Source organism: Hippocampus zosterae, unplaced genomic scaffold, assembly GCF_025434085.1.
Source record: "Hippocampus zosterae strain Florida unplaced genomic scaffold, ASM2543408v3 HiC_scaffold_226, whole genome shotgun sequence".
NCBI classification, from domain to species: Eukaryota; Metazoa; Chordata; class Actinopteri; order Syngnathiformes; family Syngnathidae; genus Hippocampus; species Hippocampus zosterae.
In genome coordinates, this window is record NW_026262821.1 from 31792 (window position 1) to 45860 (window position 14069).

The window sequence follows — 14069 nt, forward strand, 5'->3', positions numbered from 1 at the left end:
GCCCTTTTCTAGACCCTTGAGATGCTCGACCAAAAGTCATCATCAGCCCGCTAGCATATAGACACCCTGCAATAGCTCATATCTCAAAAGGCGAGTCAGTAATCCCACTCAATTATCTAATCCACCCTGAGATCCCAGTCGGATGCCTCCAGACAGTGTCCACCAAAGCGGCTTCCTTGGCGGCTGAGGTGCGTGATAAAGTGGAAAGAGCAGAGTTCAAGGGGCAGGCGGATCGACAGCAGAGGATCTTGGACGGGGTCTGCGCCAGGCTGGTGGAAGGAGTGTGGGCGGCCAGCGGGTGCAACACTTCGGGATTCATCGTGTGGGACAAGCTGCTGGCAGACGCCTCTTTCGCAACAGCCCATGATGTGATCGTGCTCACAACAAAAGGGATCTATGAACTCTCGCTGGGGCTATTCGGCCGGAAGAAGCCGGCGATTCAGGTGCACGTCAATGGACATCCAGCTGTCATGGCAGTCAATTCTGCCTCTTACGTCGTGCACCATTCCAGTGGCAGACTGAAGGACACTAAGCATCCCCTTGCTAACCTTACGGGGCTGACCATGGTCGATTTTGTTAATCTTGAGGCTGAGGCCAAGCTATCGGTTGCTGTCCAAGGAGAACTAGGGCATGGGTTCATCAGGCTGAGGAAGATTTCGTGATGAATTTATTTGTACATTATGTATGCATTAAATTTTAATGTTGCCCGGTCGGAAATTGTCAGAATCAGGCTATATAAGCAAATCTGCCGACTCAAAAACAATAAAAAAACATGCAGATCTTCGTCAAGACCCTGACAGGCAAGACCATCACCTGGAGGTCGAGTCTTCGGACACCATCGACAACGTGAAGGCCAAGATCCAGGACAAGGAAGGCATCCCGCCCGACCAGCAGCGCCTGATCTTCGCCGGCAAGCAGCTCGAGGACGGCCGCACCCTCTCCGACTACAACATCCAGAAGGAGTCCACCCTCCACCTGGTCCTCCGCCTGCGCGGTGGCATGCAGATCTTCGTCAAGACCCTGACAGGCAAGACTATCACCCTGGAGGTCGAGTCTTCGGACACCATCGACAACGTGAAGGCCAAGATCCAGGACAAGGAAGGCATCCCGCCCGACCAGCAGCGCCTGATCTTCGCCGGCAAGCAGCTCGAGGACGGCCGCACCCTCTCCGACTACAACATCCAGAAGGAGTCCACCCTCCACCTGGTCCTCCGCCTGCGCGGTGGCCTCTGATGACCTCCCAATCAAAAAGTCATAAATCCAAAGCATCTTTACAGTAATCATTTATTTTAGTGTTGCTCAGCACGATGAAGTCAACCAGCACGTAGCAAAGCCAGACCCAGACACTGGCCAGGTATGCGACCACGAGCAGAGCCCTCTTGCGTTCGGAGAGTCTTGAGTAATTAATCATTCCGATCAGCATCGCAGCAAAGCACAGCAGCGTGATGAACGAGAAAACGCATTGCGGCAGGCCTGCGTTGTAGAAGTAAATGCTGAACACCCCCACGGCTCCTGCGAAGAACAGCAGCCTGTCGGCCTTCGCCATCTGCAGTTCAGCAGCTCGTCACGCCTGAACTGGGCCAGCAAATTGGCCAGAAAGTCCAGCAAGTACATAAAGAAGACCGCGATGCCGGGCGCGATCCGGACTGCCAGCCATTTATTGATCTCGCTCTGCATCAGTTTTAACTAAGGCCTGCAATCAGATTATTATGCTCTCAGCTAGGAGAAGGGCCAGCGGGAAGCTGAGGGACCGGTCCGGTTCCGACAGAAGGCCTAGCGAAGGGTTCATCCTGCCCAGGCTCGAGGACAGGGGTGAGTGGCTCATGCGTCTGGCCCGCAGCAAGTCGCCTCCCAAGACCTATATCTTCAATGAAATCACAGGACTCAAGGACACTGCCCGCTATCTGATCGACCGGACCGTCCTCGACTTCAAGCTGCGGGACTATTCGACTCCCTTTCTGAAGCCCCGCGAAAAGGGGTGGTCTAACCTGACTCCGGGACCGCGTAGGAGGTGATGGTAATTATCGACTGTTAATGATTGAATCGATGGACCCAGGCCGGCTGCAGGAAATGGCCCTGCGCACACAGGAGGTGGACCGTCTCTATTCGGAACTGAGAAGTGAGTACAACCAGCTCAAGCACCGGTACGACTGCCTGCTGATCCAGGAGCAAAATGGAGTTGTGAATCATGAAGATCTGGCAACCAAGATCGCTGCCCTCAAGGAAGAAATTGAGGAAAAGGAAGCTTAAAATAAAGCTTTGAGGACGCTAGGCGATGAGCATCTTATGGCTCTGTCGACTTTGCAGGCTGAGCTCTGCGAATTTTTTAGCAGGCTGCCTAAGCATCTACCTCGTGGGCTCTCCGACCTGGCGGAAAAGCTCTCTGCCTCACCAGTTGAGCCCGAAACTAGAATTCAGCAGTAGCGGATTCGTGCCACAGAGCGAAGGCTGGCAGAAACTCTGCAAAAGGAAGAACGACTGACTTGTGAAGAAAGGGCCCTACGAGAGCGCATAGCAACTTTAGAAGACGAACTTTCAGAATGGCGCAACAAGGGAGCGAGCAGGGTCCGGCTGGAATAGCCATCCTCCGACCAGGCCGAGGTGGAGTTCTGCTTGGCCGTCATAAAGGAACTGTCGCCTAAAGGAAGCTTGCCCCAGGCAGTTGAGCACCACTGCTAGTTGCTCAAGACGCACCGAGATATCCTCTTGCAGCTGGAGGGCTAATAAATTTAGTACCGGGTCAGCTTAGAAAAAGGTTCGCAGGACTTGCTGGCCCTCAAAAAGGAGATTCTTGAGCTGAGGGGAGCACTTGGGTCGATGCAGGAGCAGGTCCAGGGCAGTGAGAAGTCGGTTTTCGCACTGATCGAGCACTGCCGGGACGAGGCGCAACAAAGCGAACAGGCTCTGAGCAAGCTCCTGCGAGAGCGAGAACGACAGGCAGCAAAGAAAGCCGCCTGGACGTGCAATAGCGAGAACTGCTGACGGAAATGACCGACCGTTCTAAAGAGCAGTGGATCCGATCTAAGCTGGAACTAAAAAGGAGCAGCTGGTACGAGACAGGGAAAAGCTGCAGCAGGCCTGTCAGGAGACCAGGGCCAAGATGGCCGACCAAAAGGGATTTCATTACTTTCATAAATGATTGTCATCGATGTTGTCCCTTCAGCCATTCCACCATGCTGGCCGCACCGAACCCTGACCCCCCGCCTTTGCCCATCGTCCCTGCGATGTCCAGGTGCGCCCACTTCACGTCCTTCTCCACGAAGTTCTCGAGGAAGGCGGCCGCCTGGGAGGCTGACCCTGCGGGTTTCCCAGGCGAGTTGGTCAGATCCGCGCTCTTCGGCTTGATGATCTCGCGATGCTCCTTGAAGATGGGCATACGGAAATAGTTCTACTAAGTAGCCTTGCCAGCTTCAATCAACTGGCTGGCGAGCTGATCACTGTTCGAGAAAAGTCTGCAGTTTGGTTGCCAGTGCGATGACGATGGCTCCCGTGAGAGTAGACATTTCGATCAGGGTGTCCACTTTGTAGTTCAGCTGGGTCCAGGTCATGGTGTCAGCCAGGACCAGCCTGCCCTCTGCGTCGGTATGGCCGATCTCAACGCTCAACCCCTTTTTTGCTATAAAACACATCGCTGGTCTTGTAGGCCTTTCCTGACACGCAGTTCTCTGCCATGCCAGCGAGCAGGTAAGGTTGACCGGCAGCTTGAGCTAGCAGGCCGTCTTGAAGGCTGCCAGCATGGATGATGCCCCGTGCTTGTCCAGGTACATGTCCTACATGCCGCTCAAGGGCTTTATATTGTAGCCCCCGGTGTCGTAGGTTAGTCCCTTACCGACAATGGCAATGTACTGTTCCGAGGAGGGATTGCCTTTGTAGGTCAGGTTGATCATGCAGGGCTAGTGGATGGAGCCCTGGCCCACCGCCACGAACAGATTCATCTTTTCTGCCTTCAAAGCAGCCATGTCCAAGACTTTTGTCTCAACCGGCAGTCCTTTAGATGCTACTGCGCGATGTCGATGAAAGTCCTGGGCTGGCACATATTGGACCGCAGGCTGGCGACTGTCCTCGCGAATCGCTGGAATTTGCAAGCGCTTAAAAGTACTGCAGCTCGTCAGGCTTGCCCTCCACGTTGACCATCAAATCGCTCACCTAGTGCTTCTCCTTGAAGTTGTTTTTGTATTATTTGTCAGCGAGGGCCAGCAGGATTGATTTGAATTAGGCTTGCAGCGAGCTGTCAATCGAGAGGTTAATTTCTTTTGGCTTGAAGGACGCCAGCTGAGTGACCGCCCGGCCCACTGCCTCAGGGATGTCGCCGTCGACGAGCGTGTAGGCGACTGGCTGACCCTGCTCCATCAACAGCATGGATTTGAGTTTGTCAAGCCCCTCGAGCTTGTCCTGCTGGGCCTTGGGGACCAGCTTGATCGCAGGGCAGGCTTGCCGGCGGGCGAGGCAAACTTGACCTTGGGTAAGTGATTTTTCTGCCCAAGGCGGTGATCAGAGATTTCATATAATTAATCCTGGTTCGCAGCACTACGAAGGTAATGCTCATTTTTTGAGGACGTACTCGATCAGCTGCTGGACCGACCTGTAGCCGGCTGTCCGAGAGGGTTTCGGCTTCTACTCGTTCTTGACCTTGCGGATGTACCCACCAGCCCGCCCAGCACGGCCTGCAGCTGCCCTTGTGCTTGAAGTTGTAGCAGGCCAGTCTGGCAGTATTCCAGCTGACCTGGACCCTGCAGTAGACGAACCGTTGCTCAAGTACGATGTCCCGGCAAAATGAGATATTCGCCTGCATCCGCAGACAGTTGTTCTAGACTCGAGCATAGTTGTGGAGCAGTAGCTAGAAAGTGGAGTCGGGGTGCTTGAGGCCTTCGGCTTCGAGGTCGGCTAGGTTGTCGAACTCGATCCGTCGGTCCCGGAGCACTGCGAAAGTGAAGACCACCCTTTCCTCGTCCTTTAGTAGCCCCTGGAGTTCCTTGTGCACCCTCAAGAACGCGAAGAATGCCTGCTGCTGGGGAATATCAAAGCTCTCTTCGAACCTGGCGACGGCCAAAGAGGGCATTTGCGCCTTGGCGATGAGTCGCTCCGTCTTGTCCATCCAGCTTTCGAATGAGTCAACGCAGTTCAGCTTGATTTCGATTCTGAATGAGAGCTTGAGTTCTTCAAACAGCCACTTCACGAACTAGTCCAGCTAGCCAGGCACCAGCTTACTGATCGCCTTGAAGCGCAGCTCCAGGCTCATGCTCTCGGCGGGGCCTGCGGGCAGGGTGTCGAGAGATTTCTTGTTGGAGCAGGCCAGCAGCTGGATGCGGATCAGCAGGGTGCTGAAGGGCAGGGAGTCGGCCTTCTTGACCTGCTTAAAGATGAAGGTCATCTACTCCTTGTTTAGGGCAATCTCACCCTCTTCGTCGCCCGAAAAGGCGGTGGCCACAGACATCATTTTGCTTTCCCGGGGGTTGCTGCGGAACTTGACTCCCAGTCGCAGCAAGGTTTGGCGGAGGAGGGCGATGGCTAGTTTGGGCTGTTCGGCCAGATGTCCTTGCAGAGGCAACTCGTAACTTTCCTCGTACCGAGAGGCGTCAAAGTAGTAGTCCTCCAGGTAGTTGTTGGCTCGAAAGGAACGGTCGTTTAATTCGCTTTTCATAGCCTCGCTCAGCAAAGGCTCCTAGATGCTCTCGATGAGCGGTAGGAGAAGCCGTCGATGTGCTCCGGCTCGCAGCGGGTGGGGCCGTAGACCGAGTAGCGCAGCAGGCGACGGCAATGCTCTTTCAGCCTCTCGCGAGAGTCGATCACCTCTTCAGGCCGACGGTCCTCGCGGTAGGCCTCGTTGTTGACCTCATTGAAGTGCACCAGGAACTGCTCCTTCTCTTTGAACAAAATGAAGCAGTTCTGCAGGTTGGCCACTTCAAAGTTCTTGAGCTTTTCGTCAAAGACCAGTTTGTGTTTGAGCTCGTCTTTCTTTATCGGTGGGTAAATTGGGTAGTCCTGCTGGTAGATCATCGGTACCGGGTAGCTCCGCACCTTCTGGCGCTTTTCTTCAGGTTACTTTTTGAGGCGCTCTTCTCTCAGCCGCCTCCTTCGGATTTCTTCAACTGTCTCACGAGAGCTTGACTTCGGTTATTGAGCTGGAAGCCCGGTCTTCTGTTGAGGAATTTCAGCCTCATCGCTAAAGAAAAGCAGCTTGTTCCCCTCAGGCTCTCGGGAAAACGTCTCGACCATCGTGGCGAAGAGCTGCTTCATCTTGCAGCGCTCGACTGCCCGCAACACTGCCTGCTGGGCCTCCTCGACCAGGTGCTCCTGGACTACCTCATGACCGATGTACTCAGCGCCCAGACAGCGGATGATAATTGCACTAGCACTGCTCTCAAGCCAAATCCAGTGAGAGACCACCGGCCCTGCCTGCTCAGCATCGCCAGACTGAAAATTGATGTGAAATAACAGCTCCGCGTCATGGTACATGGCAACTGGGTAGTCCAGAAAAAGGGCTCGGTTTGCAAGGCTGCCAGGATGCAGTCGGCAGCCGAATCGCCCGCCCGCAGCCTGACGCAGGACTCAGTCTTGTAACATCGATCAAGAACAGTCAGCAGGTCAGTCTAGTCAAGGACAATTTAGCCACCTACAAGTCTGCTTTGGTACCGATAAAGTTCAAGTTGCAGTTCGTCCAGAATCTGCTGCAGCTTTTTGCCTAGCAACTCGACAAGCTCAGTGGATTATCTGTTCGACTTGAACAGAAGAGACAGGCCTACGTCCTACAAGGAGGCTAGGGCTGGCAGCTAGTCCAGACTGCAGATGGTCTTCACTTCGCCGGATTGCGCCTTTCCCAGCTCGAAAGTGATTTACCCAACCATCCTTCGCTAGTTGTAGCTGCCCTTGGAATGCTTAGCCTTCACAAACTGCGGGCTGCCGTTCACTCGATAGAACAGCTCCTCGATGACCCGGTCGAGGCCTTGGTGAATAGGTCTCGGATAGCGGGAATGCAATTATCCCGGCAGTCAGGAACTTGAGGAACGCTCCAATGAAATGCTACTGCGATACTTGAGCCCCAGCTCGCAGAGGCCAGCTTGAGGGGGACATCGCGGCTGACCAGATCGAGCAGGAACTCATAGTGGATTGCTCTGAGACGAGGCTGCAGGGACCCAGGCCCGTCACCGCCAATGGACTTCGCAGAAGGGACGATCAGCTCCTTGAACTCGATCTCATCTCGAAACTTGACGAGCAGGTACTGACTTTTCCAGGGCTTAGAAAAAAAGTACTTGCCATTGCCGACGCTGTAGTAGGTGTAGTCGAGGGCGGATTACAGCTTGGCCCGCAGCTCCGCACTGTGCTTCTCTGCGCTGCTGTCCAGCACAGTCACCCGCGGCGTCTAGAAGTGCTCGATCATTTCCCCTATCTCGAACAGCACGTCGAAGTCCTGTTCTGGCAGGCACCCAGGTACTGTGTGGTCTCCAGTTTGGTGATCACCGACATGCGCAGGTGCAGTTTCTCGTCGTTGCGCCGGATGTTCTCCATCAGCCTGGCCAGCACCTCGACCACCCTCTCTCCGCTGTCAAGAATGTCAAGGGTCTGCAAAGCCATGCAGTCCATGCAAAAGAGGTCGTCAGTGGGCTTGATCAAGACCAGGATTTCGTGCTCCTGATCGCTGGCGAGCTGGATGGTCTTGTACAGGACTATCAAGTTGTCTGCGTTCGGCAGCTCGATGAAACCGTGATTCAGTCGGTTTTTTATTAAATATTGTAGCAGCACGTCCGGTTTAGTAGACCTTTCGAGTTTAGCTGCCAGCTGTGCTGGAGCTTGAAGGAATGACGCTCGACCTAGAACTTTGAGCCTCGGGTGAAGCTGCCCAGCTTGGGGAAACTAGGCAGCCTTTTGAACCCAAACTTTTTGACTTGGAACAGGAACTCATCCATAAAAGCTACAACACTCAGCTAGACTTTCCCTCCGCGAGGCATCAAGAACCTCAAAGTCAGCAAGAAGGGGTTAGAAAACTATACCACCGCATAGAGCGGGTACTGCTGAAGCCCAGTCTGCTAGATCCTGCAGTATATGTGTTTCGAGAGGCTGACCTCAAAATAGTTTGAGAAGGCTTCCAGGATTATTTCCTGCTGGTAGTAGCGCAGGGTTTACTTTGAGAGCAGGCAGTTGACTGATTCCTCAAAATAGGTGGCCAGGACGCCTCGCCCCATCGCTCGGTCCAGGCTGGCCCGCAGGTTGTCTGCCATGCCCTCTCGCGGCCCCACCTGCATCGCGCAGACTGACAGCAGCAGCCGGTCTTTCTTAATCACGCGGTCAATGATCGGGGCCACGCGGGCCCGCGCCTCCTAAAATCTTAATCTATTTTTGGACAGCCTCTTAGGCATCTTCAAAAGCAGGATGATCCGCTCGGCTTTCTTGTCGATCTCGTAGATCAGGGTTATTCTGGCAGCCACATGGATCCCGAAAGAGGCGCTCCACTCGGTGCTGGCGATCAGGGTCCAGCCTTCGCGCAGTCTGTTCAGAATGGCCATATTCACCGTCCCTGTTCTGAATTAGCTTTCTTGGATGGGCTCGAGGGACATCGGCTAGGAGGCGAATTCAGGGCTGGCTAGTATTTTGGTCGGAAGGGGTTCATGGAGCAAGGAAAGGATCTCCTTGGGTGCTTGATCAGAGGCTGATCGAGTCAAGCCCTATTTAAATAACCGCGGACGAGTTTCGAGCGGCACCTGCGTGAATTTGCAAGCCAGGCTTTGGACCGTCACCGACTCAAAAGCGAGCCGAGCCTCAATGACCAAGAAAGCCAGCCGATCGAAGGTAGCACTCATCCAGAAATGTATATGCTAAAACAAGTCTGAATAGCTGCCTAGCACAAAGACCAGGTTCCCTGGGTGCCACCATGCAGGTTCTATGACACTGACATCAAGGTTTTCCAGAGAGGGGGCTAGGTTGGCTAGTTAGAGGCCTTGCTTTTGTTCTAAGCCCTGCCCTTGCTTTGGCTTTCTTCCTTTGAGAGGATTTTCTGGGTGGGTGCCTCGGCCTTTGTGGAGGCTAGCAGTTCGTAGTAGCTGTCCTGGACCTTAAAGTGGATGGCCTCCACCAGGCGCTCTCTGAGGGCGGGCCGGGCATCAGGTATTTCTAGCTTTTAGGTCGATTGACGGCAAGGGTTGTAGAAGATAATTTGCAGAGGCATGCCTTGCTCGGGCAGCAGGATGCGGAGCAGCTCGTCGGTGACCCGGGGAAGGTACTCAACCAGCATGTGGCCCAGGTCGTTGATCTGCCAGGTGCGACGGGACACCTCCAGCACGATGACTAGCCCGTCGAGCCTTCCTCCAGGAATATCCACGCACGCCATTTATTATCGATACAATTTATGGGTAAACAGAAAAGCCTTAAAAGGTTTTTTCTAAAGGTGGCTGCAGCTGGCTGGTCCAGAAGGGGGCCGATCTCCTGCTGACGGTCAATGTAAGGCCCAATGCCAAGGAAACCAGGATCATAGCCTGCGAATAGTAGTTGGAGATGGCTTTGGCTGCCCCGCCTGTCGACGGGGAGGCCAACCTGGAGCTAGTGGCCTTTGTAGCGCGAGTGGCCAAGGTAGGCAAAGGCAGAGTGGAGGTCGTGAAGGGGGGCCGGTCACGACTGAAGCTAGTGCTGATACGTGAGGCCTAGGCAGAATTCCTTGAGGCAGCGTTGCGCGGGCTGATTTAATAATAACGATGAACAAGATGATCGAAAACTACCTACTGATGGAGAAGATCGGCAGCGGGCAGTACGGATCGGTGCACAAGGCGCAGTGCCTTCGGACCAACCAGCTCGTGGCCATCAAGGTCATGAAAACTGAAAAGTTCAAGGTGGTCCCCAAGCTCCAGGAGTTCATTTTGAATGAGATCCAGATCCTCTCCAAGATCAAGAACCCGAATGTTATCAGGTTCATCGAAATGCTCCGCACGGTCAACAATTTTTACCTGGTCTACGAGTACTGCAATGGCGGCACCCTCGAGGACATCATCAAGGCCCGCAAAACACTTCGCGAGCGAGACGCCCTGCTCATTCTCGAGCAGATCCTCTGTGCCTTCAAAGAACTGTTCCAGAAGAACATCCTGCATCGCGATCTCAAGCCTTCCAATATTTTGCTCACAACGATGTGCTCAAAGTGGCAGACTTGGCTTCTGCAAAGGGCTGTCCGACGCCGAAGATCTCACCCAGACCATGGTGGGCTCGCCGATCTACATGGCTCCCGAAGTGCTAAAAGGTAACACCTACAACCTGAAGGCAGACCTGTGGTCGATCGGCGTGGTGCTCTTTGAAATGCTGTTCGGCTATTGCCCCTTCGAGGACAAGACCATCACAAAGCTGATACTCCAGATCGACTCCAAGCCTCTGCACATCCCCAAGGCCACTGCCATTTCACCTCGGATCGAGAACCTCCTTCGCCGCATGCTCACGATCGATGTCCAGGATCGAATCGAATGGGCGGAAGTGCTCGCCTACGACTTGTGGGGGGATAGGACGGCCGACCCCCGGACTGACAAGATTGTAGCGTATTCTCCTTCTCCGACAGCATTCCGCAAAAAGAGAAGTGACCGAGATTAAGAAAGGAAAAAACTCCCACTCGGTGCGACCAGAGCAGATCGCCTGATGTTCGGAAAAGACCCTTGACAACCGCCGCCATCACGGCGAAGTGGCAGCCCAAATCGCCCGTGACCCGCCCGAAGGAACGAGAACGGGAGCTCAGCACAAAAGGAGGCTTCTCATAAAACTATGTTTCCACGAAATCCGAAAATATATAAGTCCGGTGCTGGCTCTGAAGGCCTCCAAAGGGTGTCTATAGAAATTCAGGCACAGTCTGACCTCGCTGCTCGAGACGTGCAAACAGACAGTCAACTGTCCATAGCTTGGCACCCAGGCCCTGCCCACAGCCTACCTTCTTTGCAAGATCCTAGCGGTCGCAATCCGAGAGATCAAAGGCTCTGAGCTGCAGAAACAGCTGAAGACAGCTGATCTGACTTCCCAACAGGTAAGCTGCTTGGAGAAGGAGGCAGCGATGGTCGAATCTTTAAGTAAGAGCATTCTGCAGAGCATTCCGTATGTCCCTCTACCGCTCAGAATTGAGACCGAAACCTAATTGTTAGACTACCAGTACCTGTGGAGTCTGATCAAATACGCCCAGGGACAGACGGTCCCGTTTTCGCTGAAAGTCAGTCTTCTCCAGGCCTTTTACTTCGTCAATCAGGTCGACGCCTCAAACAGCCGTTGCAAAGGCTGCCTCCACCGAGTTTCTAGAACCAGCTAAACGAAAGCCAGCTGGCCGAGCACCTGCGGAAGGCGTAGGCTTTGATGTAGCCTTCAGACACTCGCCTCCGCTGACAATGATTGCTCCATCTAATACTATTAATTTTCAATATATCATACGGGTTGTAATATTTATTTGTCATGGAGCAATGGCTGCTCATCACGAACAAGAATCCTGACGATATGGAAATTGCTCAGGCTGGGTTCAGAGATGATGACTAGGAACAGGACTGTATTGGTGGGTAGGGCCCAGACCAGCCTGCCCCCGTGGATGAGCATCCTTGCCGGTGTAAGCCCTGGAAATGCTTAACAACAGGTGCAACTGCACAAAAAAGAATAAAATATGCACTCCCAACTGCGGGTGCCAACCTCACTGTGCCCAAATTCTGATCTCATGAAATAATTTATAAAGGTACTCTCTTTTATAATGCAAGACGGGCGGCTGAGCACTGCAAAGGAGTGCTTCCTGGTTTGCTAAGATATCTGCCAACCAGTCTTGATTTTATCTGCTGTGTCGCAATAAAGGGTTATTAACATTGTCCAGTTTTTTCTGGTACTGGGTTCAGACAAATATTTGTATTCGGAAGTCTTGTATATAGTCTTACTTTGAAATGAATCGCTAGTGACGTGTGAGACATGTGTCAAAATTATGTGTTGATTTACAATCAAAATTCAATCGTAGATTCTGCCGGAATTATGTATAAGCAGCTGACCGGAATTAAGGAGGTGTTATATTCGATTTCGATCAAATAGGCCATCGGCAAGATCTCACCTGCACCATACTAGGGTATTGCAAGTTCTGGGAATCATATGAACAGAAAATGCATTAAATGAATCATTAGGCCTAAACTCGGTTTAAGTACATGCGAAACTGGTTTGAAATGGCTCGTCGATACCCAGCTATCCTTTCTTTCGATCGATTTAGGGGGATTTTGGCTTTTTAAATTTTAGTGCTGGAAGAAGATGGGTCTCAGATGAATGCATTAACTGCATCAAACAAGGAACATCGTTCTGAGCAAAGGTTGCAGCTAAGCTTCATGGCTGATGACCATCCAGCTTTACGATCAAGCTTTACGAGCAGCTAATGATCAATCAAACAAACCTGATGTTCAGACTGTCCGCTTTTTCGCTATCTTGGAGTAGTCGCGTGATCATGCACATCAAAATGAACATCTAAAAGCATTTCACTTAAGCCTTGAGATAAGGTATTTAGGCAAACCTTGTTCATGTGTTGTTCTTTGAAAAGGAGGCCCTTTGTTTGACAAGCATCTGACTACTATTTTACGGTGCAAGCGTTTGGTCAGAGATTGTTACGTAAATTGAATTCAATTGCTTATCAGCCCGAATTTTAGATTTTGTCAGAAAATATATTTTTATCCATTCCAACTAAGTCCGGATGCAGCTTTTCTCCTCTCAAAACTCTGTGAGGATTACCAAACTTAAGATCGATGTCGGGCAAAGACCAAGGCTCGCAGTCGTTGGATATGTTTATATGCGAAAAAGGTGATATTAGCTGAGCCTCAGAGAAGCCAGGCGTGCTTTGCCAAGGGACTACTGCGTGGCCTGGCACAGGACGGATTGACAAGCCAATGCGTTCCCTGGCTGTGCGATTTAACATTGCAGACTGACTCGATTCAGGCGAGCTGAACACCATCGAAGAATACCTAAGTCAGTCTTGCGCAGACGTGAAGTAGATCGACCGACAGCCTCCTTTCCTCAGGCGGCGGGATGTCTTCAGCCAGAGATACCACCTGTCCCCGCTGCACAGGCTGTACAAGAAATTGATGCACTCTCTAGTAAAAACATCATGAACATCATTAATTCATACCGGAAAGGGAAGTTGATGGCAGTTCTTGTAGCAGAGGCATTCTGCAGTGCACTTCCGCTTATTTCTGGTACATCGGCATCGGTCATTGTAGCAGCGCTCTGCCTTGCATTTGCAAGGTAACGAATTCGTCCTCAGGTGCTGGTTCATTTTTCTTCTCTTTCTCTTTCTCTGGTTCGAGCCAGGGCTCTAGATCTTTAGGAGATTGTTCCATCATTGCTTTCAGATCCATGTAATATTAATTAAGCCTCAAATAACGATTCTGCCAGTATATCATAAATTTTATACCAATTTAAGTGAGGCTTACTCCACGCACTTGTATGAACAAGAGTACAGAGCTTCGCTCGGGAGCTCGGCAACGTGACTGAAAGAGAGGCTTAGATAGTACTCCAAGTCTAGAGGGAAAGATAAATCGAAGAGGATTAGCTCGAGAACGTTCCCTAGACCTAAAGCATCATAGCATGCTCTGCTAACCAGTTAAGTTGAACCTTCAATTTTAGCGGATGTGGCTTTTCTCCCTCTCAGAACTTTGTGAGGACTACCAAGCCTAAGATCGATGTCGGGCAAAGTCCAAGGCTCGCAGTCGTTGGATTTGTTTATCTGCGAAAAGGCGATCTTGTCTTACAGGCATCTGACGTATGACGCTAGGCCTGTAAATGTGTGATCAATAATTATTGATGGAGGATCTGACTGGAAGGAGCAAGCACGAGGCCATGCGAATTCACATGGTAAAATGGCTCCCCAGATTTATTTCCTGGTAGCCTGCCTTTTAAATTTCGTGGGCTCATTTCTTCCCTTCGCCGGCAAACTCAATTGGGCTGAAAAGGCAAGACTCGTGACACAGTTCATAACGTTATCAGCTATGACGCGATACCCCAGATTTCAGCCCAGTTGAGGGGTTGGGGTTGGGGTTGGGGTTGGGGTTGGGGTTGGGGTTGGGGTTGGGGTTGGGGTTGGGGTTGGGGTTGGTTGGGGTTGGGGTTGG

The 14069-nt window shown here is 52.2% G+C and overlaps 2 protein-coding genes across 2 annotated transcripts; both read left to right on the plus strand.

The window, feature by feature from the left end:
• The first annotated feature begins 772 nt into the window (after positions 1-772).
• Positions 773-1233, plus strand: LOC127594722 (uncharacterized). Its single transcript, XM_052056501.1, is given in 2 exon segments — positions 773-812; positions 815-1233. Coding segments are annotated over 2 exon segments (459 nt in total).
• An 8450-nt stretch (positions 1234-9683) lies between these two features.
• On the plus strand, positions 9684-10984 carry LOC127594721 (serine/threonine-protein kinase ULK3-like; the record flags this gene model as incomplete). Its single annotated transcript, XM_052056500.1, is given in 4 exon segments — positions 9684-10098; positions 10101-10127; positions 10130-10503; positions 10874-10984. Coding segments are annotated over 4 exon segments (927 nt in total), but the record flags the coding sequence as incomplete, so codon positions are not given.
• Between the last annotated feature and the right edge of the window lie 3085 nt (positions 10985-14069).